This window comes from Urocampus carinirostris, chromosome 3 (assembly GCF_059441175.1).
Source record: "Urocampus carinirostris isolate Australia breed hairy pipefish chromosome 3, RoL_Ucar_1.0, whole genome shotgun sequence".
In the NCBI taxonomy this organism is placed as follows: domain Eukaryota; kingdom Metazoa; phylum Chordata; class Actinopteri; order Syngnathiformes; family Syngnathidae; genus Urocampus; species Urocampus carinirostris.
The window spans coordinates 16,063,456-16,091,054 of NC_142351.1; the positions used below are offsets into that span (position 1 = coordinate 16,063,456).

General features: G+C 39.6%; 1 protein-coding gene across 1 annotated transcript; it reads right to left on the reverse strand.

The window, feature by feature from the left end:
- Window positions 1-1,658: 1,658 nt before the first annotated feature.
- LOC148368924 (protein Wnt-7a) lies at window positions 1,659-26,504 on the reverse strand. The gene is made up of 4 exons (XM_088330840.1): window positions 26,138-26,504; window positions 25,675-25,901; window positions 14,888-15,159; window positions 1,659-3,582 (listed from the first exon to the last, which is right to left on the reverse strand). Exons 1-4 carry the CDS (start codon window positions 26,206-26,208, stop codon window positions 3,100-3,102), a joined length of 1,053 nt encoding a protein of 350 aa, XP_088186966.1. The 5' UTR covers window positions 26,209-26,504; the 3' UTR covers window positions 1,659-3,099.
- Between the last annotated feature and the right edge of the window lie 1,095 nt (window positions 26,505-27,599).

Below are 27,599 nucleotides of genomic sequence, written 5' to 3' on the forward strand. Positions count from 1 at the left end.
TATAATATTGTGAATGTGCTTAATTGCTGTTGAGATTGTCATGATTGTTTTCTGGTTTTAGTGTCAATAAATTTGTTCAAACCAAAAAAAAATACAAATAAAAATGACTTGACTTGAAAAAAAAACAAAAAAACATTTAGTTTCAATCGCGGGACTTGAAGTCGGGTTTGGGTTAATTTTGTGTTTGTGTTACTTGTTTAAATGTGGGCGCACGTGGCTTATATACAGGTGCGGCTTGTGTATGTACAAAATCGGTTTTCCTCTTAAAATGTGGTGGGTGCGGCTTATAATCAGGTGCGCTCTATAGTCCGGAATTTACTGTAATTCTGATGAAAATTGTCTTCGAAGGTTGTCATTTAACCAAGTAAACCAGTGGTCCCCAAACTTAATAAAAAAGAACTCAAAGACCGGGTGTGCAGATTTAGTTGTAATCGAATTTAAACTTGAGTCACAGCGGTGAGAGTGCCGAACTCATACCACTGGACTATCCGATAAAAATTTGAAAAGGCTACATAAGAAAATGCACTGGGTTTTATGTACCGGTACTTATCAATATTTAAGGTTACCAGAGACAAATGTTAATTTCGTTGTTGTCCGGACCAGAACGGAGATGGGACCCACTTGCGTACGTTTCTCTTAGTTTTATTGGGAATAAGGGAAAGGATTGTGCACACGATCCGGAGATCGCTGGTCGCGGGGAGCAGGTTGCCCGTGGTATTTCCATGGCGAGCGAGGGCGGTGTCGGGAGCGGGGAAAAAACAGGTCAGTAGCCGGGACAGGAGAGCAGAAAACGTGGTTAAGATCAGAAAATGGGTCGAAGCCGGGGGCCAAAACAGGAGTGATTCAGGGTCGAAAAGCTTGCCTAGCGTGAACTGAGGTTCGCAGACGGACTGACAACAGGTGACAGAAAGACGGGGGTTTAAATAGTGACAGGGGGCCAATCAGTGTCCGAGGCAGTTGACGCCAAAGGAACGGGCACAGGTGCCTTGCATCAGTAATCATGACAGTTGTGCATTTCACATGTTACAATGGCAATACATTTGTCACTTACAGTGCTTGGAATATAATAGAAGAATATGATTGAAACATGTGAAACGCACAACAAAATGAACATTCATCTCTGGTACCGTGACTGAAAACAATTTGACAATTAGATTTAATTGACTGCCTTTTCGGTAGTCATTTATACCACTGGCGGTCCGATGCTCTGACAACTAAGCTGATCTAGGATCTGCAAAGACTGTGTAAGGAACATCAGACAGTTTATGTTATTATGAGTACTTTTTTCTGTAAAGAACCCACAGAGCATTATTTGTTTGTTTTTTCATAAATAGTGTTATTATTTTTTACTGATTTATTCTCTGATGGTTATTGGTTGTGGACCTCTGGTAAACAATATATTCTTTTACATTTAGGCACTTGTGCAATCGTAACACTTTTTCTGTTACAATCTGACCCCGGACCCAAACCAGAGAAGTTAAAAATTACGTGGCCCCCACCGGGAAAAGTGCGAACCCCTGAAGTAAACCAATTAAGTTTTTGGGCCACTGGGAGGTGCTTAATAATGTACACTATCCCTTTAAGCTAATATTTTAAAATGGGATTTTTACTTTGTTTAAAAAAAAGTGGTTGTTAGAGGACACAAAAAAATGAAATCGTTTGGTGTTATTCTGTTTCTGTATTCCAATCAGTAGTAGTCATGAAACGCAGCAAACAACAGGCACACAGTAACAGCTTCTATAACTCACACTACACAACCATGGCAGTGAAAACAGGGGCAAAAATATATAAATCAGCTTTTTACAGACAGGTGTCTGAGCTTAATGTTGAATTTTATACAACACATATAAATAAGACATCCATACAAAAATAGGCTTTTACAAAATAGACTCTATGAACCAGAAGTGGAAAATGTGCCCTTTTCTTTTGAAGCTCAAACCTAAGGAGAAAAAAATGGGATTCTAGGGACTAGCAGCAAACAGAAAGAAGGCACAAACAGGTCACTTGTTAAAATGACTGACTGACTCCAGGTCAGAGGTAAGATCTTAAGCCCAAGCCTGATTCCAAACCTGACCCAAACTTCTGGCCGGGTCGGGCCTAAAATGCCAATCATTACGTTCGGGTCGGGCCGGGCTTGTTGCTATGCTAACATCACAATGTGCTGAGGCTTTCCGGGGTCATGAGTGGTTTTAGCAACGAGAGACTGTGGTCTGCAAAAAACAGAAGTCGCCTCATCACAAGTATTTCACTAGACTCTTTCAATATTAATCAAATAAATCCTCTCTGCGTCTATTATCCGCCCGTCATTGTTTTTATTTTTCCCTCTGCCTCTTTCTCTCTTAAAGTGCTGCGCTAGTTTCTTAAGGTTGTACTGCTGCTGTGGCTTATGGCCCGATTTTTGACCCGTCAAAATGGCGGACGGCCTTAAAATTTTCTTTTGCAAACATAAATAGAAAAGATGTAAATGTTCATACATCCTTGTAGAACTTAGATTTTGTTACAAATGACAGGCTTTGATTTGTTATCATAAATCCCCTTTCCTCGTCCCGAGTCTTTTCAGATAAAATACGAAATTTTGGATTTGCTTGGGGCCTTCGGGTTAATAGTCAGGCTCGGGCTGGGTCGGGCTTTAATACCCGCAGGCATGGTCGGGCTGAATTTTTTAGGCTGGATCTTACCTCTGCTTCAGTTGGTTTCAAATCCAGTGTGTTAACAGTTTCAGTCCCCCTTTGATAAACTAAGCCCTCCCAACAATGAGTTATCTGTGACCCACATCAGATAAAATCAGTAGTTCTTATCAAATAAATTAATATTAATTAACTCCAATCTATAAAACAGTGTGTTAAATATTCCACAGGGCTGAGATATCCCATGTTTGAAAGACAGTAGTGTGCACGACTCAGCCATCATCAGCGCTGTGTTTCGTTTCTCGTCGCGGCCATGTTTCCGCCTAGCTTCAAGTATTTTTGTTTCACTTGCAGACAACCCTCCGTTTGTCCTTGTCTTGCGTCCCGAGAAACCGAAAGTCCACAGCTCGGCGGCAGCTCCCGGCAGAGCGACGGGATCCGTTATTTACGCGCATGTCCACAATAAATACTCTCATTTGCAGGTGAACACCTCTGTCCTTTCACTGCATGTGTTGCACTTGACGTAGCAGCACCACAAGAACTTGCAGTTGCATTGCCACACTCTGGAGTATTGATGCGTGTTATAGCCTCGGCCGCAGCACATCAGGTCACAGCCGCTGATGTGTTGCATCATGGTCTTGTTGCACACTCGCCCTTGCGTCCCCAAACTGCCCGTGAGCATGTCCGCCTCGCAGTAGTTGGGTGACTTGTCGATATAGACCAGGTCTGTATCCATGGGCTTCCGGTAAGAATAGGGTTTTTTGATCTTCAGGAATTTGGGGCGCTTGTTGCGGCTGGCTTTGACCGGTTCCACGTGCACCGCGTGGAGATATTTCTCTTTGAGAATGTAGCCCAGCTCGCGGAACTTGGGAAGCGTAGTCCAGCAGGTTTTGGTGGTGCAGGAGCCAGACACTCCGTGACACTTGCATTCAAGCCGCATGTTCTTCTCGAGGATCTATAGACAAAAGTACACAGACATACAAAAAAGGCAAGCTTAGCAATCAAGACAATACCATCCACAAAAAAACATCTGAAAACTACATAAAACTATGATGAAAATGATTTTCAAACAACAAGTTTAGAAGGACATTGTGTATTATTTGACCACTAGATGCTTTTGTATGGTGTAGTGCCCGTGGGAACACACTGGTGGAGAACATCTATTCTAAAATCCCTGAAAAAAGAATTTCAGGCTATGCAGACTAAAATTGTGTCCAAAGACACTAAGAATATGCATGCAGCACCTTCAGCATCCGGTCACCGTTTTTGTCGGTGTAAAGCAGGGGCCTCCAACGTGTTACCCTCCTAAGGGCACCTGATTACCCCACGGACTGGTTCTGAAACTAGCTCACCAGTGATGAGTCATAAACATAGTTTTTAGGGAATTTGATTTCTAACTTACATGATCATTATATTTAAAAACAATGTTTTAGTGGCTGACTGAGCTACATTGAACCCTACTTCTAACAATTACAACCGCGTAATAACATAATAACATCGTAACAATATAGTAATAACATAAGTTGCTATTTTAGAAATGCATTTCAAACCGGTAGCCTTTCGTGCAAATCAGTAACAAAATAGTAGCTCTCAGGTTCAAATTGGTTGGGAGCCCCGGTGTAGTTCAAAGGAAAACGAGTAATAAAAAGTACAAGGAAGGATGCAAACTTGTCGTGAACCAGAACTGGATCAGGACCCAAATGCGGGATGTCCTCACTCAAGCCTTTTATTTACGGGAAATGGGGAGTCATGCACGTTAGGCAGCGTTCTGGCGTGGGAAGACAGGAAGCCAGAGACCGACGAGATCGTTTCATATTGCCCGAGTTGATATCGAACAGATGGGGTCGATACCGGACAGGACGGGACAGACAGGATAGATAATGAATCAGGATATTGAAAATAAACGGGAGAAACTAGACGGGAACGAAAACTGGAGAAAATAATAAACAGGACAAAAATAGACGGAAACAAAACTGAAAACAGAAATTAAACAGGACAAAGTAAACGGAAACAATACAGAACAGGAAATACTAAGAGGAACAGGACCGAGTCGAAACCCACGTCCTGCGGGGCAGAAGTTCGTTGACGGGCTGATAAAGGAAGCGTGAGAGCGCTGAGCTTAAAATAGAAAGCCAATCTGTCAACGAGCCGCAGCTGGCGCCACACGGGCGGGGCCAATTGGGCGCCATGGCAACCGTGACAAAACTGCGGAGACTCAAAGTGACCAAAACACACCATTTTACTTTTTGAGGTTTTAGGGTAGCCGTCGCAAATTGAAAAAACAGTGTTTATGGTATAATTAGTGAATGTATATGTGATAGTTCATTTATTTTCTCTTATCCTTTCTCTTATGTATTTTTTTGTAATAAAATACGTTTTTTTTAACCACTAGGAGGTGGTAAATAATACACACTGTCCCTTTGACAATTAACAGCCATTTCTGTCAGTCCAAACCCAAAAAACTCATGTGTTGTTGCCTTTGGAGTGTTGTAAATATCCTGATATCCGATTTTTGTTAATGGGCTATTGAATGTAGTCCATGGGCTTTTAGATTTTTTTCTTTAATAGCGACTCAATTCTATTGCATCCCGGGCAAATTAAATCACTTTTTAACTAAATGTATACATTGTTTTGTAAATAAGACAGAAGATAAAGTGTTATCTATCCCCCCCAAAAAATTCCCAGTAAAATGAGAAAAATGTGCCAAATAACCACAATTTTAATGTATTTTTTAGTTTGTTTTTGGTTAACAGTAAGAATAATTCTTATTATGTTACAAAAATTATATTTAGAACAAATATTAGAATAAAAATATATAAACACATTATTTGCATTGTTTCATTCATTATATCTCATTTTAATCGTTTTTCATAGGAAAAAATAAAAAAACGATACAAAAAACGAGCAAAATTATTTCAAAATCAAGACAATATTTCAAATTTTGATTATTATAGTTCTTATTTCAATGGTCTGTCCTCAGATTTTGTTTTAATAAAGTAATAATATATATTCATAACATTAATATTTCTTTCTTCTTTAAATCCATATAAATGCAGTAGTATTTTTTCTTATTTTCTTTTTTTTTTTTCACAATGATTTTGGTGAAAAAAAACACACATTTAAAATAAGAAGACTTATGTGCATGTCACGACCAGAACGGAATCAGGACCCAATTGCGTAACGTTTACCACAAATTTTATTGAAAGAAAGAGGAAGGGCTGTGCCCACGATCCGGTGTTCTCTGGACGTGGGAAACAGGTCACTCTCGCAAACGGATTGTGATCCGAATACGGAAGTGGATCTTCCATAGCGGGCGATGGCGGTGTCAGGGACAGAAAAACAGGTCGGTAGCCGTGACAGGAGAGCAAAAATGTGGTCGGGGTCAGAAACGGGTCGTAAGCCAGCATGAGAGAGCAGACGTGGTCGGGATCAAAAACAGTGCGTAGCCGGAGACAGACAGAGAGATCAGGAACGGACAGGTGGAAAAACGGGACAGGCGGGAGACAGGGTCAAAAAATGCTTGCCTTGTATCAACAGAGGTTTGCAGACGGACTGACAACTGGAGAGTGACAGGACTGGGTTTAAAAAGGGACAGGGAACCAATCAGAGCCCGCAGCGGCTGGCTTCAAAATAGTGGGCACAGGTGATCACATCGGTAATCATGACAGTGCAAGTAATTTAGCTTAATCTAGATTTTTGTATTCTGGCTTCATTTTTGTTCTTAATATGAATTGTATTATATTATTTACAAAAAGTAATGTTTTCTGATTTTTATTTTTCCTAAAAATGTTTTTAAACTACTAGTACTAGTGGCACCATTAATAATAATAATTATAAGAATAATACCCAAAAATTTGCTAAACGTATCTCACAGTGGAGCAAGAACAGTTTATATGAGAACGGACTCTTTTACTTCACTTTTTGCAGTGTGTATACTCTCGTTTCGAATGAATTGTCAGATGTCTAATGTGACAGGCAAGCGGCATGCAATTGGAGATAAAATGAAAGCCCATCACATTGCTGCGTTATAGCGTACACACAGAAGCCAAAATAAAGTGTCAGGTGTCAGCCGCTGTGTATGTACTCACTACACAGCACACAAATGTCAAGAGTGAGCGTTGGAGGCGCAGAGTGACTGGGATTACTGCTAAAGCCCGGCCTGATGACAATGAGGAGCACCATGGGCCGCAACAGGAATTTTCCTAACTACCGTAAATTCCGGACTATAAGCCGCTATTTTTTTCCCTAACTTTCAACCCTGCGGCTTATTCAGTGATGCGGCCAATTTATGTAATTTTTCTAACGGCCGCTAACAGCGCTCGAGTGTTGCAACCATTAACTGCCCTGTCAAAGCTATATCGTTATTATTAAAGCTTTGAAAACTCTCTCGGTGTACCGTCTTTCTTCGTAAATATGTGTAACCCATGTATAATATTTATTTGCAACTGTATATTTTTGTAATGTATTTATTTGTATTTATTTTAGACACTTATTCTGATATGTTTCGCACGGGTGAACGAAAAATGAGGGGTGGAACAAACGCGGGGTGCCGAGTTTAAGTGGGGACCGCTAAAGGTGAGGGACAGACAAGGAAAGAAGAGGGGGTAAAAAGTTGGTTAAAGAAAAAGGAGTTGCGTGAGTAAATGTGTTCATCTGATATATTTTTTCCCACCCTTACCTTTGGAAATATACACTTTTTTCCTTGGATTACTTTCAACGGGACCTGGACTCTGCAGGTCTGCATCAAACCTTAAGTACCGGTATCATTTTCCGTTCATTTTGCCGGCTGTGATTTTTGGACTGTGGACTTTAATGAAGGACATTTAGTTTCAATTGCGGGACTTGAAATCGGGTTTGGGTTAATTTTTTGTTTGTGTTACATGTTTAAATGTGGGCGCATGCGGCTTATATGCATGTGCGGCTTGTGTATGTACAAAATTGTTTTTCCTCTTAAAATGTGGTGGGTGCGACTTATAATCAGGTGCGCTCTATAGTCCGGAATTTACGGTAACTCAAATATGAGATTCTGTGATTTGATAACACGAAATCAGGGGTGGGCACACTTTTGGGGTCTTGGGCCACAGTGGCATGAAACATTTGTGAGACCTATCCAATTTTTCTTACAAATATATAAACATGCAGACATCTACAGTGAAGAAAATAAGTATTTGAACACCCTGCTATTTTTCTATTTCTCCCACTTAGAAATCATGGAGGGGTCTGAAATGTTCATTGTAGGTGCATGACCACTGTGAGGGAGATAAACTAAAAGGAAAAAACAGAAATCACAATGCTTATTTTTTAACAATTTATTTGTGTGATATAGCTGCAAATAAGTATTTGAACACCTGAGAAAATGAATGTTAATATTCGGTACAGTAGCCTTTGTTCGCTATTACAGAGGTCGTTTCCAGTAGTTTTTGACCAAGTATGCACACAATGCGGGAGGGATCTTGGCCCACTCCTCCACACAGATCTTCTCTGGATCAGTCAGGTTTCTGGGCTGTCGCTGAGGTTTCTGAGCTCCCTCCAAAGATTTTCGATTGGGTTCAGGTCTGGAGACTGGCTGGGCCATGCTAGAACCATGATTTGCTTCTTATGGAGCCACTCCTTGGTTTTCCTGGCTGTGTGCTTCGGGTTGTTGTCGTGTTTGAAGACCCAACCACGACCCATCTTCAATGCTCTGACTGAGGGAAGGAGGTTGTTCCCCAAAATCTCACAATACACAGCCCCAGTCATCCTCTCTTTACTGCAGTGCACTCGTCCTGTCCCATATGCAGAAAAACATCCCAAAGCATCATGCTACCACCCCCATGCTTGACAGTAGGGATGGTGATCTTGGAATTGTACTCTTCATTCTTCTTCCTCAAAACACGCTTGGTTGAATTATGACCTAAAAGTTCTATTTTGTTCTTGCCTGACCACACTTTCTCCCATGGCTCTTCTGTGTAATCTAAATGGGCATGTGCAAACTTAAGACGGGCCTTGACATGTGCTCGTTTAAACAGGGGAACCTTTGGTGCCATGCATGATTTCAAACCCTGACGTCTTTGTGTATTACCTACAGTAACCTTGGATAAGGTGGTCCCAGCTCTTTTTAGATCATTGACCAACTCCTGTCTTGTAGTTCTGGGCTGATTCCTCACCTTTCTTGGAATCATTGAGACCCCACTAGGTGATATCTTGCATGGGGCTCCGTCATGTTTAGCTTCTTCCATTTTCTAATGATTGCTCCAACAGTGGACCTTTTTTCACCAAGCTGCTTGACAATTGCTCCAAAGCCCTTTTTAGAATTGTGGGAGGTGTACAATTTTGTCTCTGGTGTCTTTGGACAGCTCTTTGGTCATCACCATGTTACAAGTTAAAGTCTTACTGATTGTATGGGGTGGACAGGTGTCTTTATGCAGCTAAGGACCACAAACAGGTGCATCTGATTCAGGATGCTACATGGACTGCAGGTGGACTTCTAATGGGCGGACTAACAGATCTTTCAGGGTCAGAATTGTAGACGATACACAGGTGTTCAAATACTTATTTGCAGCTGTATCACACAAATAAATTGTTAAAGAATCATGCATTGTGCTTTCTGGATTTTTTTTTTGGTTTATCTCTCTCACAGTGGACATGCACCTAGGATGGAAATTTTAGACCCCTCCATGATGTTTAAGTGGGAGAAATAGCAAAATAGCAGGGTGTTCAAATACTTGTTTTCTTCACTGTATATGATATATTTATTTTTATATATTTTTTGATATTTTTAATCAAAATGGTTTTCAAACACTCAAAATCAAAGCAAAATAATATATTAGGTCCATGTTTTAAGGACTTATATGGAGATTTAGTTTTGTAGTATTGCTGTAGTTTGATTTTTCTTGTATTTCTGTAGTCAGGTTCTTTAGTATTCCTGTAGCATTACTGTAGTTTTTTTGTGTAGCATTCCTCTAGTAGTATTCCTATGGTAGTATTTTTGTATTACAGTATTGCTGTAGTAGTCCTTTTTCTCGTTTTTGGTGGTGTATTTTCCTTATAGGTCCCTGTTTAATATTTAGTTTTGTAGTACGGTAATTTTGTAGTATTTCTGTGGTAGTACATTTGTAATATGCACACAAGCTAGCACCAAATAAACAACATTTTTCTTAATGAAAAGTACTTAACCTCGAGAGGGATGGGTGCCACAAGGCTGTACTTGCCCAAGACACCCCTGAGTAAATGGTGGCGCACCGCCTGAGACACGGCATACGTCTAGTCGGTAATCCAGCTCTTGCCAAACACGCTGAATCATATTTTGGGTAAAAGACTCCAGGAGATTACTTTTTTCTTTTTTTTCTTTTTATAAAAAAATTATACCAGCGGACTACTTTTTTCTTTTTTCTTTTAATAAACAAATGATATGCTTTTGAGTTAGTACATGGAAATTCATTTATTCTAATGATTAATCGGTAATAGTCAAAGGATATCAACATTTTTTAAATACCCTGTATATATCACTCACCAGCAATGCGAAGGTGGTGATAATGTTTACGTTTGGGATATAAAAGTACACACATACACACACACATTAAGATGATGTCTGCTTCGCGTATTTCTGATGGATTGTCAAAATCCGGCAAAGGCAGACGTCACTGGATCAGAAACGTGAGACAAAAACACTGCTAAGAACCAATAAACAAAAAGGCCAGTTAAATTTATTTTTATTATTTATTTTATTCTTGTTTTTTTGGTGTTAAAATAATTGTTTATTGTGCAGTAATAAACTAATTTTAACAAGTATTTTTTTCATATTCTGATGCTCTTTTATGATTTATTAAAATAAATATCACATCTTTGTGGGGATTTAAATGGATTAACGCATTTACATTCAAAAGGGGCCTTAACTTACAAATGTTTCAGGTTACGAACGAAATTCCTAAGTAGAGGTACCACAGTATATAAATATATATAAAATCGGTAAACTTGGAAATGGACTGCGTTTAAATGGGGCTTTAAAATCTACTGAAGACCTCCCTAAGCACTTAATATATTTCACACAAGCCCATTCACACACTCACACACCAATAGCGGTGGTGTTTTTAGGGGTTCAGTGTCTTGCACAAGGACATTTAACTAGAAGCTGGGAATTGAAAGCTGGGAGCACTAGAGTCATAGGGGCACCATTTCCTTGGGCAAGCACAGCCTGGTGGCGCCCATCCATCTCCAGGCCAACATATGTTTCCACACGTTCTTGAACCGGGGACCCTTCGCGTGTTCGGCGAATGTGCTAAACTACTGCAGCTATATTTTACAGGCAGTCAGGTTTCATGTCTCGGGTGATGCTCTAATGGCGCACAGCTATTATAATGTCTTTATATTTTAACCATTTTTGTTTGGCGGTACCGATTCAACAGCCAGCTGGGTTGTATGTGGCCCCTTGGCAGTGGTTTGCCCACCCTTGCTCTGAATTGTTTGTGTCTGAGTCTTCCCTAAAATGAAAATCCAAATTCCTTCATAAAGTTGGGGGGCTTCAATAGCCCTAATCCATCAGCTGTGGTGTGACCAACACTTGTGACAGCCTTTGTGTGGATGATTGGACCAACGGAGTTCCTGCTCAGCGTCACTGCGTTTGATTAGCATATATAAAGGAGGGGGACCGCTATCAAAACAGAGAGCCCCTTTATTAGCAAAACGAACAAAAAACGCTGCTCGACGTTTCCTGGAAGACAAATTTGCTGTCCAGAAAAGCCAATTTGGATTCACGGCCCTGACGAGCTCATAGAAAATGATCCGGCCGATTGTGTGCGAGGCCTTTCAGGACCTGTCGCTTGTGGGAAACTGGACTTGTTTGGCGCCGGGGAAAGGAAGAAGGGATATGAGTTAACTTGGCCAAAGCTGCTTTTTATTCTTCGCCAAAGTCGTCTTTGGCTGTTTGGCACGTCAAACCTCTTGGTCTTTAACCTCTTCTAGCGAATGGAGTCTCATTGTCACCCTGCGCCGGCCTGCTGAAAAGAGCCGCAGAACGCCGTGTTTGTCCTCTTTGTACCCTGTCGCACAATTGTCGTCTGTCTCGGTGGTATTTGCTGCAAATGCTGTTTGCTTCTTGCGGAAAATCTAAGAGCATCATTATTTTAGACATGCCTCCCAAAAAGGCACTGAATCAAATTACATCCAGTGATTGAAAGCGGGTTGAAAGAGGCCAATGAATAGTCCCTAAAGTTTTAGGGCGAGCAAACAATCAGAAATCAACAGATTCATCAATGTGATTAAAGGTCCTCTGAATTCCTGACTATAAGCCTCTAATTTTTTGCGATACAATAATCTTTTTGGCCGTTTCACATTTTCATCAGATTAGTATTCAGAAAACCAACAAAACTTTTTTTGGAGCATCCGTTTATCCAAAAATGAAGATAAAATACAAAATCTACAAAATAAATAACCATAAAATCAATAAATAACCCAATGGATTAAAAAATTAAAGATTAAAAGTGCAGACATGGTACCATTAAAACTTAACGGAAGCATAAATTAATGTCAGAAGTGGGTAGTAACGGAGTACATTTACACCGTTACATTTAGTTGAGTAAGTTTTGGGAAATTTTGCATTTCTAGGCGTATTTTCTACTGGACTAAATTTGTGAAGAAAAAAAACTGTACTTTTACTTTGGCACATTGGACAACATTGAAGTTGTTACTTTGTTAATTAATAAATCCCCTCCAAGTAAGTACGCGTCTGTCTGTCTCCGCTAAGGCGCATTCATTTTGATGCAGAACTTAGCCAAGCTCTACTATCTTTAACCAATCAATCGTAGCATCTTTGTTACGTGACCATATTCAACTTAGGCTGGAAAATTTTGTTTACGGATAAAACAGATCGAAAATGTCGCTTAGCAATACCGACTATGAAAACACAGGAGAGGAGGCGCACCCCTGACTTCACATCAAAAGCATGTTCCCCTTAAAAAGGGTGCGAACATGGGGCTACAATATACAATGTGCTAGCTTGTTGTTCTGCTTGCAGAGCCTGTTAAGATAAAAATGTGCTATATGTGGTTAATTTATTTATACTATTTTTATTTTATTGTTTATTAAAACACTTGAATTTCCGTTGATTATTTTAATCTACTTTCAAATTAAAGGTATTTTTTTGTCGATTGAATGGACTATGATAATTTTCTCAACAAGTACTTTTTTACATTTACTCAAGTAAGTATTTGGATGACTACTTTTATTTCTACTTGAGTAAGTAAGTAACGGTAATTTTAGTTTAGTAAATTTTTTGGCTACTCTACCCATCTCTGGTCAATGTTAAAGTGCAATCGTGTCCGATGGTCATCATTATTAGCTGAAGAAGAAGGGTGGAGAAAGTGGTGAGTACTGACGATATACTGCACTGTTCATTGTGTTCTGCATTCAAATTGGATGAACAGTTGTGCCGCCCCTTTTCTGCCTGTGTCTGCCTGAGCATCAATAACATTGCAGTCTATTTTGTACACGAACGTAAAAACGCTTAACGAACATTAAAAAGCTTGACAAACATACATAATGGACCCACAAATATTTTGTCGTTTTCGAATTTTTGTAAAAGCCATCATGTCAACAAAACACTATGGACCCACAAAAGCACCAAAAGGCAGATGAAGATACTTTGTATCGCCAACAAAGTTGGACTTATTGACATGCTTTTAAGGGAGGTAAAAACATTCTATTGCCACATTTGTGTTTTTCAAATAATGTCTACATGATGGTGTCATTAGGGGTTGGAATTGAGTAAAAAATTGGGGGAAAAAAACAAATATCATTTGAATAAGGATAGTGTCCTAAAATCCTTTTCAATGCCATGGTGCAACACAGTAGAGCAGCAATAATATTTTATAAAATTATGATTTGACAGAACAGAAGTTATTTGTAAAAAAAAAAAAAAGGTTTCATAAACTACAGAACTTTTATTTGCCTGTAAATTGATTTTGTTCTCTGGTTTCAATATATAATACAGTATTTCATAGAAAACTGAAATAAATGTTCCTATCACGCAGGTATTGACTATCATGAGTCCTTTTGGGAACACAACCCAGAGAAAAAAAACGAGGGACTGTATTTTAAACCCTGGGTCTTTTTCTATTTTTTTCGTGGCCGAAAAAAAAACCCAGCAACAGTAGACCAATAAAATGATTGAATAGTTCACAGAAGTCCAATTAAATTATATGATGAATCAAAACTTCCATTAATGCAAATAAGTCACTTGTACTAACTCTCATCAACGTGGAAAATACTATAAGAGAAGCGTATGATGTGGCCTGTGAGTTAAAAGTGATCCCTCTGGAAATTATAAATGAATCAAGCTTAAGAAAAATATCAATTACTTAATTTCGGCGCTTAGTCTCCCAATTCCTCAAGTGTGCGGGGCAAAGAAAAAAACCGTAATCAACTTTTTCACGAGGCATGCACTCTAAATACAAAATACCACAATGACGTCTGAAACCATTTATGACGCCCTTCTAGAGGATAATTTAGTCTGTGTTTTTGCCAACATTATTTTTGTAATACATAACAGGAGCAAAATGGGAGGTTTGACGGCACTTTGTTCAAAATGGATTACGTACTTACAGTATTTCAATCTTTTTACCCACAAATCAAGTCTCAAATTCATACATCCGATTTGAGCTGCAGTTAAAGGTTATCTATCAACGTTATCTTTCTGTATCATCTGAGTAATTGTCAGGTCGCTGGAGTTTCCTTTAATCCTCAAGGAATGATGACAAGCGAATGGTTGCCTTGGCGCTGTCGTCTAGAAATAAAGGGCTCATATTATAAACACCAAAGCCCTCATTCGCATTTTCTTTCAGCGTTGTTCTAAATACGTGCTAGTTTTAGTAATCGCTCCAGTCCTTCCCATCTTGGATGGGCACATAATCCAAAAACATTTTGCAGTAGAGCTGTAAACAGGTTCAGGAGGGCGGAGGCACGGCTTTTTTAGCGTACTGTAGCCAAAGGCGTCAACATGAAATTCTTTAAGGGTTGTCAGCTTGTAAAAAGGCTAAATTGAGTTTTGTTCTTAAATTGGCTTTTTATCAGGTACTCTCTAGAGTACGGAATTTACGGTAATTGAATAATACAACAAAAGATCTGCAATTAAATCAACCTGTCCCACTTTGATGGTCCCTTGATGGTTCCTTTCTCCAAAAGCCACCATCATTCCACTGTTTAGAACTGAACCTCGGAAGCTCATCTTCCAGGTCAGTGAGACACCATAAGCAAAGGTACTGACTTCAATGTTGGGCAATGCTTACCTTGCGGCCGACCTCATTGTTATGGAGGTTCATGAGCGTCCTAGCGTTCTGTCTGACCTCCCGGGCATCAATGAAGACCTTGGAAAAGCCCAGGCCGTAGCTGATGTCTGCGGAGCAGCCCCCCCACTTCCATCCTTGGTCCCTGCTGTAGAAACCTTGCTTTTCTTTGTCACAGCTACAGTCGCTCAGGTTACCCTGCGTGCAAGCGGCGGTGATGGCGTGGGCCACGCCGGCTGCGATGATGGCATACGTGAAGGCCGCTTCTTTGCTCCCTTCAAAAGCACAGAAGGAAAGGCATCAGAGGAAGGAATACAATAATCTATATAATTTAAATGTATATGAATTAAGCAGTAGATGAATGGTTAGCGTGTTTGCGGCACAGTTCTGTGGTCATGGGTGGAAATCCAGCTACCAGCCTTCCTCTCGGAGTTTGCATGGTCTCCACGTGCTTTTGGGAACTCCGGTTTTCTTCCACTTTCCAAAAACTAATTGGCCGGTCCAAATCATCCCTAGGTGTGAATGGGTAGGTGAATTGTATGTCTCTATGTGCCCTACAACTGGCTGGCAACCAGTTCAGGGTGTCCTTTGCCCACTACCCACTGCCCAAGGACAGCTGGGGAGGGCTCCAGCACCCATGCGACTCCACTAAGTATAAGCAGTGCAGATAATGGATGGATGGATTAAACAGAAAAGTCAAACCATTAAGAGCAACAGGTCCCTTAAAACTGAGATTTTTAGGTTCAGAGACAGTTTCTTCCAAAGGGCCATGACCACCCTAAACAAGCAAGCAGATTGCAAAAGCTGTCGCAGTATCTTGTCAGTTGCGTTGAAAAATAGGTATTTAACTTCTTCATTTTCCTTATGCTGAGGTTTTTGAGTTTTTCTTTGCCCTCATGTAGGTTTTAGATCAGGGGATGGCGTAATGATAGTCAGTAGTTTGCAATAATCTGTGGTCTGTGCCGCCCTTTGAGACTCTTGGTGATTAAGAGCAAAACAAATTAACATGACATAACTATCATAAGAGGTGACCATTTTACAGCTTGTTTCGACTGAAAGGACTTTACAGTTGGTCGGGAAACAACTAATTATCGCTCAACTTGAAGAAAATTACACACGTGCCGTGATTGGTCATTGTTTGGGCCTTGATTATATTGAAATCAATTCATAGCTAGTTTAAAGTCTCCTTGAGATTGATACATGTGGAAATTATGTAGATTTTCCTAGAAATTATTAATTACAACGATATGTTTACACTATGACATAGATTTTATTAGAATTAGATTTAGAATTGTCTTTATTGTCATTGATATCAACGTTATGAAAAGAGATACAAGACTTTCAGGATGAATGGGCCAAATAAATAATAATTCCAACATAGTGCTTAGAAAAACTGGCCTGTTATAATAATAATACTAATGCAATGAATAAAAGTTCTTTGTAACAGTAGTGCAATAAAAATAAGTGCAATAAGATTTAGCAGCAACAATATAGTTCACAAGGTGTGTGTATACACATTTTTTTCAGTCTCGCGCAAAAGTCAATGTTTTTTTCAATTTCATTTGTAAACAACAAAAAAGTGCATCAAGTTAATGAGAAATATTTTTCTGCATCATGCATGGCTCACCAAAAACGGTGAATACCAGTTTACATTTATGATTTTGAGGTCAAATGCACCAGACTTGCTCAGGGAAGGGAGCAGTGGAGAGTTGCAAACGAAGCTTAAAACATTGGTTGCAATTATATTACTGGCCAGAGTCAGCAAATGTGAGTAAAACATTTTTATTTTTTTTACTGAGAATGACACATCCTGACAACTTCAAATTGTTAAAAGAGGATCCTTAAATGGAATGAATTTGACTAAGTCATCATTTTAATAATTGATTATTGGAAAATGTGCTTAATCGTGACATTGATGATTTTGAGTTGAGTTACGATTTACCCAGAGCAGTTGCTGGTTATGAAATAATTGTCACTAACTAATTGATTGTTTGCCTTTAAATAAAGTAGTCACAAGTTATGAGTAGCATTAATTGAGACAAGTTACAAGTGTTAAATCTGCATTCATGTCACGACCAGAAGGGAATCAGGACCCAAATGCGTAGTGTTAACCACGCAATCGAACACGGAAGTGGATCTTCCAGAGCGGGAAATGGCAGTGTCAAGGACGGTGAAACAGGTCGATAGCCGGGACAGGAGAGCAAAAACGTGGTCGGGGAAAAAAAAAACAGGTCGTAAGCCGGTACGGGAGAGCAAACGTGGTCGGGTTCAAAAACAGGTCGTAGCGGAGACAAACGGGGAGATCAGGAACGGACGGGTAGAAAAACAGGTGCAAAAAGCGGGACAGACGGGAGTCAGAGTCAAAATGCTTGCCTTGTAGTAACAGAGGTTTGCTGACGGACTGACAACAGGCGAGTGAAAGGACTGGGCTTAAAAAAGGACAGCGAACCAATCAGGTAGCCCGCAGTTGCAGGCGCCAAACGAGCGGGCACAGGTGATCCAAATCAGTCATCATGACAATTCATCCATCCATCCATTTTCTGCACCGCTTGATTTTATATCCATTATTCTTTTGTCAACATTTTTCACAGGGTATATTTTTCAACGTTTATAAAATAGGTGTGTGTTGGGGGGGGTGAGGAATATTCGGGACTGTTGAGGTTTCATTTTAAGGCCATAATGTTATACGGTAGTTGTTGGATTTGAGCACATGTTTCAAATCGGTGGAGTAAATTTCAAATGAAGATGAAGTCTGCGAAATCCTGCACTGCTACATATAATAAGACATACTAAATGTCCTGCAAGTGGTGGAAGAACTAAGAAAGATGCTGTAAGAAGACTTCGTGTTGTTTATTTCAGTGGTCGGCATTTTTTGTACCACAGAGAAGTTTAAAGTCTAACAGTATTCTTGCGGCCCAGGCCCAATATTAACAATAACAATAGCAATATAATTCCAAATCCACTGTGTACTGTAATCACTAGACCACTTGGTATCTATATGACATTGGAATAGGCATTAGATTATATCTCAATACCACACAATTTCTATACACTGTACCAGGTGATACAACTTTGTTTGGGCTGATATCTTCATTACGTTGTCCATCATGTCACCGTAAAAAATGTGTGATAATAAGATGAAATTGAAGTCCTTTTTAGCCTAGAGGTTAGGACTCGCTCTCACTGCTGCGGTCCGGTTTGATTCACATAGTCAACCAATGCTAAGCGAAAAAAGGTCAGTGAAATATTTTAACTGCTCAATCATTGCTTATTTACAGTGATGGAATACTGTAACAACTTGGTGCAACACTCACCCAGACTTTAAAGGGGTTTTGGGGGCAAAAAATAAGAGCATTTTCTTTCTTTCTGTGGCCCGGTATCAAACGACCAAGGAGCCGGTACAGGTCCTCGCCTTGGTGGTTGCAGACCACTATTTAAATGTTAATTCAGCTGGGGCAGAAAGAAACTGAGCGACAAAAACACAGTCAGAAATGGAGAGTTTAAGACTATTCATGTATGACGTTACTCAATCAAATATCTCAGTTTTGTTTTAGATTGATTCGTGACTTCTTTTTTCCAGTCCTTTGAAATAAATTTTAAATTATATCCCTCCAAAAGGAAAATGCCACCGTTCGAATTCTTAGCAAATCATACTGGATGTAGAAAAAAATGATAGGAGATTATAAATTAACAGTAGGCGGGTTGACATCACTGCCTGGGTGCGATATTACTGAAGGTTGACAGTGTTTTGAAATCTGACCTGGAAGCTGTCCTGCCCGTGAACCAAAATGGCCGCCGGCAGTATAGTCAACAAAGCAGCATGAATAAGAGGGCTGTCAGGAAGGGAACAGCTATTGATCGCTCCAGAAATGACACATTCTGTGTCAACTCATAAGGCATGAACATCTCCATCCTGCCGTTATCTCCCGACAAATCATTTACACACGAGGAAATATTGACAATTAACTAAAGACTAAGCTGATGTATGGTGATGAAATGCTGCTAACAAAAGGAGGCTTACCGTATTTTCTGGACAAAAAGGCGCACTGGATAGTGAGGCGCGGTCCCCAAAAATTGGTCTTTTGTTATGTTTTTTCATATACAAGGCGCAACTGACTATAAGGCGTATAGAATTAAAATTACAGTAAGGGATAGGATAATCCTAAAAGCACCATATTCTGCATTGATTGATTAGTCGAAATATATATCTGATCACAATTGCAAAATCCGTATGCAACTGGAAATGAACCCAGTTCGCGGCGGGAACGACGGCGGATACTATCCACCAGACGACTAGGGATACAGACAACATATGAAAAGGCATTACGTTGTATGTCCCACTATTTTTAGTCACAGTACCAGGCTGTACTTGCGCAAGACACACCCAGGAAATTGGTGCCCTTACGACTGAGATTGTTAAGGGATCCGTGCACCGGGAACCATGAACCACGTTATTATTTTTGGGACGGGCCACAAGAATATAGTCAGACATCAAACCGGTCCGTGGTACCGAAAAGTTTGGGGTCCACTGAAATACATTATCGTATCGCCGACTCGCAAATTCTTTACGAATCGCACACGATTCTTAACTGAATGAGGTCAAAATTATTTGGTCGTCCTGGAATTTAGGAATGAACGCATGGCCGAACATGTTCAATAACGTTTGTCACTTATCAGGCTTAGTTTGAGCAAAGCAAAAGTAAAACATAATTTTATACTGATATCTAATAATTATCCTTTATTCATTTCTTTAACATTTGTATCTGGTACCGTATTCAAAAATAGTTTGATTAGGAGATAAAGTATATTGCCTTTTTATATTGCGCTTTTCAAGTCACTGAAGACCTCCCAAAGCGCTTTACAATTTGCTTCACCCATTCACACACACTCACACACAGATAGCAACTTCAGCCATGCAAGGCAACTACCTGCTAACCAGGGGCATTAGGGATTCAGTGTCTTGCCCAAGGACCCTTCAACAGATAACAAGGAGGAGCCGGGACTCAAACCTGCGACCTCTTGATCCTAAGAGGAGTGCTAAGTGATAAGTATTGACTGATCAATAATTGCATAAATATAATAAAACACTGGTACAGACGCTGCCCTACTTACAAACGAGATCGTTTGTAAGTTCAATTTGTTCGTAAGTTGCTTCAGTGCTATATTTTGTATGGAATGTATGTTTAAAGGTTTATATAAATATGTTTAAGGCTTGTAGAAGTAACCTGTATTGTTTTGTACTAAAAAATAAACATTTCATAAAATAATATGCTCTTTAAAGATAAAGTTAAATTTAACTTACTTTTGGGAGATGCGCTTCAAGGGGCCCTTTTCCGTGGTAAAAAAACAATCCAACCATTTTCTCAACCGCATCAAGCTTTCTTATTCCACTTTCATTTTAAAAGAAACGGCTCGCCTCTTGTTTACATTTCACACCAACCATATTGAATGGATGCACGAGATATTAAAGAATAGAAACCTCTTAGTTAAAGGGAGATACAGTACACGTAGTATGTTAACACATAAACTAGGAAGAAGAAGCGGATTTCTTCTTCTGGGTGGATGATGGGTGACCTCTCACTGCACCACACGCCGGTAGCGGAAGAAGAACTACAGTAATGTCCTATACCTATACCTATAAAAGGTGCATAATACAAAATCTAACTTACAGAAATGTCCGGATATTTTTTGACATCCCGAAAAAATGTTCGTATCTACCGTTTATCGTAAGTCGAATGGTCGTAAGTAGGGGAGCATCTGTATACATTTGATTTTTATTCAATACATAAGGCGCACTGAATAATAAGGTGTGCATTAAAATTTCTGGCAAATTTTTGGTAATTACAATATTTTAAAAATGCTTCGAAGGGTAATGAAAAATATAAACTTGACTTTCCAAAAGGCTGACTGATAATTTTTTGTTACTCTGTATCTGCATACATCTTACATTTTTGGCTTTCTGCAATGTTTAAAAGATAGAAAGCAGAAAAAAAAACCCTCATATTACAGCATAAATTATGTTGACATTTTTACAGACTAAATTGGCCCCCGGCCAAAAAAACAAGGTGTGTCATGCACTCAGTCACATCTGAGTGCAGGGCTTTTTTCCCTGCAATTCTTGTGGGCTGCTTCTAACGCTGGGGTGGGCAAACTCTACCCCGGGGGCCACATGCGGCCCGTCAGGCTTTTTCATTTGGCCCGGCAAACAAAAATGTTATAATTATAATGAGAATATTTTGTCCCCAGTGTCCCTAACATTTAAATAACTGTCTTAAATTGTCTTTCCTTGCAATTTTATTATCATTTGTTTACATTATTTGTTGATCATTTATCAATATTTTTATCAAATGTAATGAAAAAAAAAACTTTTGAGCTCGCTGTGAGTTTGTCAATGCATGTTATTCAATTTAGTACTTTGAAAAAAGACAACAGTTTTTACTTTGTTTGAATTCTGAGCCTTTTCAAACCAATTCGATTTAATCAGGGGTATCGAACGTGGTGCCTCTGGTTACCAAGTAGCTCCCTAAGACCACCTAAGTAGCCTGCAGAGTGATTCTGAAAATATGTCATAGGTCATTGCGATTTTCTAGGAAACTTGATTTCTAACTGGCATGTTTAGTGGTTGACTGAGCCTATTTAACCTCTAATAATTATATTCCTGTAAAAAAATCTATTCTATCTACCCTGGTCATATCCCTCGAGAGGGGTGACCCTAATGATATAAAATCATAATATAATAATCTAAGTAATAATATGAAAATGTATTTAAATCGAGTAGCCCTTTGCGCTTATCAGTAACAAAAAGGAATCGCCCAGCTTCAAAAAAGTCGGTGACTCCTGGATCAAATGGTTTATTTATCGAATAAATATGTGTAACATATACTTATAAATGTCTGCATATATATGTATATGTTTAAAGGTTTATATAAGTATGTTTAAGGCTTGTATAAGTAACCTGTAATGTTTTGTACTAAAAAAATAAACATTTGATAAAATAATATGCTCTTTAAAGATAAATAAAGTTAAACGTCCTTCGAGACATTTTTGTGATTAAGGGCTATATAAATAAATGTGACTTGAATTGACTATACATAAATGCATATCGTTGCTATTCAAATAAGACTTCTTCTCCATTTTTTAGGTCTTTTTTATTTTTTAACTTAATGAAATGTGCAAAATAATGCAAAAAAAAACCTAAAAATAGATACATCTTATTGAAATGGTAGCTACAATGAAAAAAAAAATGGATAAGCCTACATTATCTTTTTTCCTCGTGTATTTCTGAGTTGATGTTTCCGTAGGACCGTGTTTAGCACATTCGCCTGACACGCCAAAGGTCTCCTGCTAAGACTGGATGGAAACATTTTTCGGCCTGGAGAGGGATGGGTGCTACCAGGCTGTACTTGCCTAAGACACTCCACAGGAAATGGTGCCCCTATGAACCTAGTGGTTAAGGGATCCAACCATTGATTAGGTATCGGATTCAAACATTATTGTTATTGTTATTATCATTATTTTGCAAATGGTTTAACCCTTCGCTCACCCCTGTGCCAAAGATCCCATGGAAGCACTTTTGTAGTGAGAAAAATAAATGTTCTTACTGCTGATGCTCACTATAGTTTACCCTTCAGCCTCAAGGGCCATTTTCTGCAGAACGCATCAACTTGCATTTAAGCTTCGCTCCTTCACAGAACAATCGTAAACCGTGAGACCCGACTGGTGTTTGCACTAACAATGGCATCCATTGCAAGCGCTTGTCTTGGAAGCTAATCCGAAGGCCAAACCAATTTGCTATGCCTGTCCAAGCCGCGAACGAGGTGCCGCTTTCCACGCCAACACCGGCCGATCTTGACGGGCCGAGACGACTCTTTCATAAAAGGACAGCTTGTCAAACGTCGCTAGAGGAATCACAACAATTAGCTTTTCTTTCCACCAACAGCCGGCAAGATGGCATGGCATGGCTGGCGAGAGCCAACCAGCGTTGAGTGACAATAGATTTGGACTTTTTAACTTCCCTTCCACAAATTCGTAAAATTTCAATAACTACAGGGATTATGAGTTAACTCTGAGCTAATTTAAAATGAATACTGTAATCCCAAACCAAGGGTATTCAAACTATGGCCCCAATTTGTCGCCCGTCAGAATAAAAAACAGCATTTACTTCATAAAAGTTATATCATATAGTATAAAGTTATAGATTAGATCAGGGATGTCAAACTCAGTTTGGCTCAGGGGCTGGATTTAGAATTTCTGATCTTAGGCGGGCCTGAGCAGTAAAAGAATGTCAATTTACATTTTCTGCTTACCGTGGATTTTCATTGTTATGCTTTATCATTCTGTTTACTTTAGTAACCGAACTACCTTACATATTACAATCACAGATGACAAGGGGTCATTTTTAAACACAACACATATATTCACAGACAATGAGGAAAAAATATTTTCATGATTGGCATTGAATGTGTTAACTGGTTTATCTTAAGGTGATGGATTTCAGTTTTACACCTGAACCAAATCACCACGCTATAGAAAGTCGCCCTCTAGCGCCCGGAAAGAGCAATTGGTAGAAACTGTTCGTAGAAATGACCTATAGACTCGATTCTCTTTTTGACATACTCGGAAATTTAAGGCGGGCTGGATTAAATCACCCAACGGGCCAGATTGGGCCAGTCGGCTGTATGATTGACATGATTGGATTACATAATATATTGGTGCAGATAAAAAGGCAGGAAAAACACAATTTTCAAGGCAATAGCAATCACCGATGTATTCAAAAGCCATGCCTTCTTATCCTGACTTTTGCTGATCCAGATTTGTTTTATTACAATTTCCAATTTTGTTTAGTCAGATTGTCTATTTCACATAAAATTATAATTTTATCAGTAATTTCCACAGATGAGGACTGTGGTAAACCTTTTTATGCCAATGAGATTTGAAATTAGATTGGTGGAAAATTTGAGTCCATTTAATATTGAATTAACAACCATCAATCCTCCAAAATGTGGGAAACATCACACCCAGTAACAAAAGGTTGAAAAGACTTTGAAAACATGTTACGTTATCTTTCCATAGTTGAAAAAAACTTCTTTTTAACAACATTGCAAATGCATGTTTTGTAAACTAAATGCTGGCTACGTTAGATGATATTGACACATCAATAACTCCTAAGGGACTAAATTTGATCCACAATTTATGATGAAAACACATTTCAAATTAAGACATCTAATTTTGAACTAAATCATCTCTAAAACAGACCAGAGGAGATTGATCCCAAAATCCGACGCCTATAAGACATTCAGCACTCTCCGGGTGGGAAACGATCGTTGTATACTGTAGAACTTTTTTCGAAAACTCAATATGTCCCATCATTTATCCTCTATGTGGCCCTTACAGTAAAGGGTTTGGAAGCGCAATCATCGAACGTTTGTTGAACACCTCCATTGCTTTTTGCTACTTTTTCCCAATATGGTGCTTTCCTTACTGTAACTTATACCCGTGGTAATGTCGACATCCCTTACAGTGGGAGCTGCAGCACCCATCAGCCGACGGGATAAAGACCACTGTAACTTTGTCTCATGAGACTCAGGCAGAGATGAAAAGAAAGGCTGCAGCTATTCACAAGAGCTTTGTTACAGTTTTGGCCCCAGATGCTGCGTAAAACTGTAGTTCAGCTGACACTTCACAGAAACTTTAACATCCAATCCAAGTACCGTAAATTCCGGACTATAGAGCGCACCTGATTATAAGCCGCACCCACCGCATTTTAAGAGGTAAACCGATTTTGTACATACAGAAGCCGCACCTGTATATAAGCCGCATGCGCCCACATTTAAACATGTAACACAAACACAAAATTAACCCAAACCCGACTTCAAGTCCCGCGATTGAAACTAAATGTCATTCATTAAAGTCCACAGTCCCAAAATCACAGCCGGCAAAATGAATGGAAAATGATAGTAGTACTTAAGGTTTGATGCAGACCTGCAGAGTCCGGGTCCCGTTGAAAGTAATCCAAGAAAAAAAAGTGTATATTTCCAGAGGTAAGGGTGGGAAAAATATATCAGATGAACACATTTACTGACGCAACTCCTTTTTCTTTAACCAACTTTTTACCCCCTCTTCTTTCCTCGTCTGTCCCTCACCTTTGGTGGTCCCCACTTAAACTCGGCACCCCGCGTTTGTTACGCCTCTCATTTTTCGTTCACACGTGCAAAACATATCAGAATAAGTGTCTAAAATAAATACATTACAAAAATATACAGTTGCAAATACATATTATACATGGGTTACACATATTTACAAAGAAAGACGGTACACCGAGAGAGTTTTCAAAGGTTTAGTAATAATAATATAGCTTTGACAGGACAGTTAATGGTAGCAACACTCGAGCGCCGCTGGCGGCCGTTAGAAAAATTACATAAATTGGCCGCATCACCGAATAAGCCGCAGGGTTGAAAGTTAGGGAAAAAAGTAGCGGCTTATAGTCCGAAATTTACCTCAAAACGTATATACACTTTAAAGTTACTGTATTGAAATTATTGGGATGTTTTTTTTACTGTAGCAAGTGCTCCAGGCTTCAGTACATTGCATTTTGGCTCTAATATTCTTACTGTCGTTGACCTATTTTACAACCAGCATTAGTTTGTTATTGCAACTCAATTCGGCACCGCAATCTCCATGCAAACACACACGTTGGGAAAAATCATTTGCGCAAGGTGCGCACAATGGTGCATGCACACGGGAAACGACATTTTCTTAATATAAACAAACGTGAACAGATAGCAACATACCCACTTTCAACTCTTTTCCGAAGACGGTCCTCTCGCCCAGGGCCGAGCAGTTCCAGCGGCCGTTTTTGAACTGGAACTGACACTCATTAATGCCCATTTGCGCGCCCTCTCCAATGACAATAATGGCATCGGGGCGACTCTGGCAGATAATCCGCTGTCTCGGGGCCAAACCCGGGATTTTGTTACAGATTATGCTGGCTCCAAGGGCCACCACCGACGAAAAACCACTGTGGAGGAGCAAAATTATGTTGGGGTGAGGATATCGTTGGAAGAAAGTAACAGGTGCATTGCGACTTTCCAACGTTTACAAATGAAAGCAAATTCACTAGATAGTCGACGGAGTGACTACTTACATAAATAAACGACTTTTAAACTGAAAAGACTGTCATTACTTTTGCCCAAAATATCGCAGTTAATTGCAACTCCGCAGAATAGCACGAGTATCAAACCAAGCGCAGCTCACCCAATTTTCAGATAAACGATACCCAGACAAAGTAAAACTCTTAAAATCCAGCGTCGAGATCTCCGACTCATCGCGGCCTCGGTGTCATGCAAAGACTGCAGGAGCTGACGAGGAACTCGATTCGTTTTAAGACTCCGATCGATCAAAGCACAGGTAACTCCACGGGGAAGTCCACAAGCGGGGAAAACATTGAAGAAGGAGGGTTGAAAAGCGCTCAAATTGCAGAATCGCACTGGAATCCCTCTAGGTGCCCCCCTTTTCGCGCGGCCCAGTTGTCATTGCGCTGATGATGTCACCACAGGTAAGTCTCAGGTAAGGGGACAAGTGGTTCACGGTTTTTCCTCACAGCACAGTTCTTGTGTTCTGCAGCGACCAGCAAGTCTGCTTTATATCGCGCTCATCTTCGTGGGCGTGGCTGCATAAAACTTGCACGGGGCCCCAAAGAGAGAATCGCTCTCTCTCTCTCTCTCTCTCTCTCTCTTTTACTCTCTCTCTTTCTCTCTCTCTCTCTCTCCCCTCACAATAACTATACAGTGATTCAATTCTTTCCTAAAAATGAACCTGAGATAGGCAAAATTCATGAAGTATAAACTATTATTATATTACAATTATCATAAAATTAAGCCCTCCAGTCAAGTCAAGTCAAGTCATGTTTATTTGTATAGCCCAGGGGCAGGGTTGGGTAGGGTTACTTTAACTGGATTACTTTCAATTACTTTTGGATTACTCCAATACCAAATATGCTAATAAAAGACAAAAGAAACTAAATGTGAATAAAATTATGACTCACAACACGTGGTAAGCTTTCTCTCCTGGCTTTGATCTCTTTGATCTGCGGCAAAACTAACATAAAATGCGACAGAAACAAAATGAAAATAAATCCAAACAGCTTGCCAACATCATTTTTGCCATTCCATGTATTCCGTTACTCCCCAAGCCTGCACAAAATGTAGTAATTTTATTCATATTTAGTTTATTTCGTCTTTTACTAGCATATTTGGTATTGGAGTAATCCAAAAGTAATTGAAAGCAATCCAGTTAAAATAACCCTACCCAACCCTGCCCAGGGGTGGCGAACAAGTTTGACACGAAGAGCCGAAATTTTTTGTGAGAGTCTAAGAGCCACACCACGCACTGACCTTCCATAACAGACAGACACACACAAACACACACAATTAAAAACATATTAGTTCCCATAACACACTCATCTCCTTACAATACGACATGTATTGTTCTTGGGTTGATTTCAATGAAAGTGTCCACCCTCAATACACACAAAAAACTAAACAGGAAACAAGGCAAACTTTCAAGAGACAGCTCATAGAGCCGTTGTCCCCTGCCCACTGTCCGATGATTGCTGGGATGGGCTCCAGCACCCCGCGACCCTACTGAGGATAAGCGGTGCAGCTGATGAGATGAGATGAGATAATTCCCATTACTGGTTGTAATACCTCTCAGCAGT

What these genes read in the sequence shown, in the direction of transcription:
- LOC148368924 (XM_088330840.1), bottom strand. Translation starts at nt 26,208, where the DNA reads ATGAGTCGGAGATCTCGACGCTGGATTTTAAGAGTTTTACTTTGTCTG. An exon ending in CGGAAAAGAGTTGAAAGTGG is followed by an intron (nt 15,160 to 25,674) that starts GTATGTTGCTAT and finishes GTGCTTTTGAAG; the next exon opens with GGAGCAAAGAAGCGGCCTTC. An exon ending in ACAATGAGGTCGGCCGCAAG is followed by an intron (nt 3,583 to 14,887) that starts GTAAGCATTGCC and finishes TTTTGTCTATAG; the next exon opens with ATCCTCGAGAAGAACATGCG.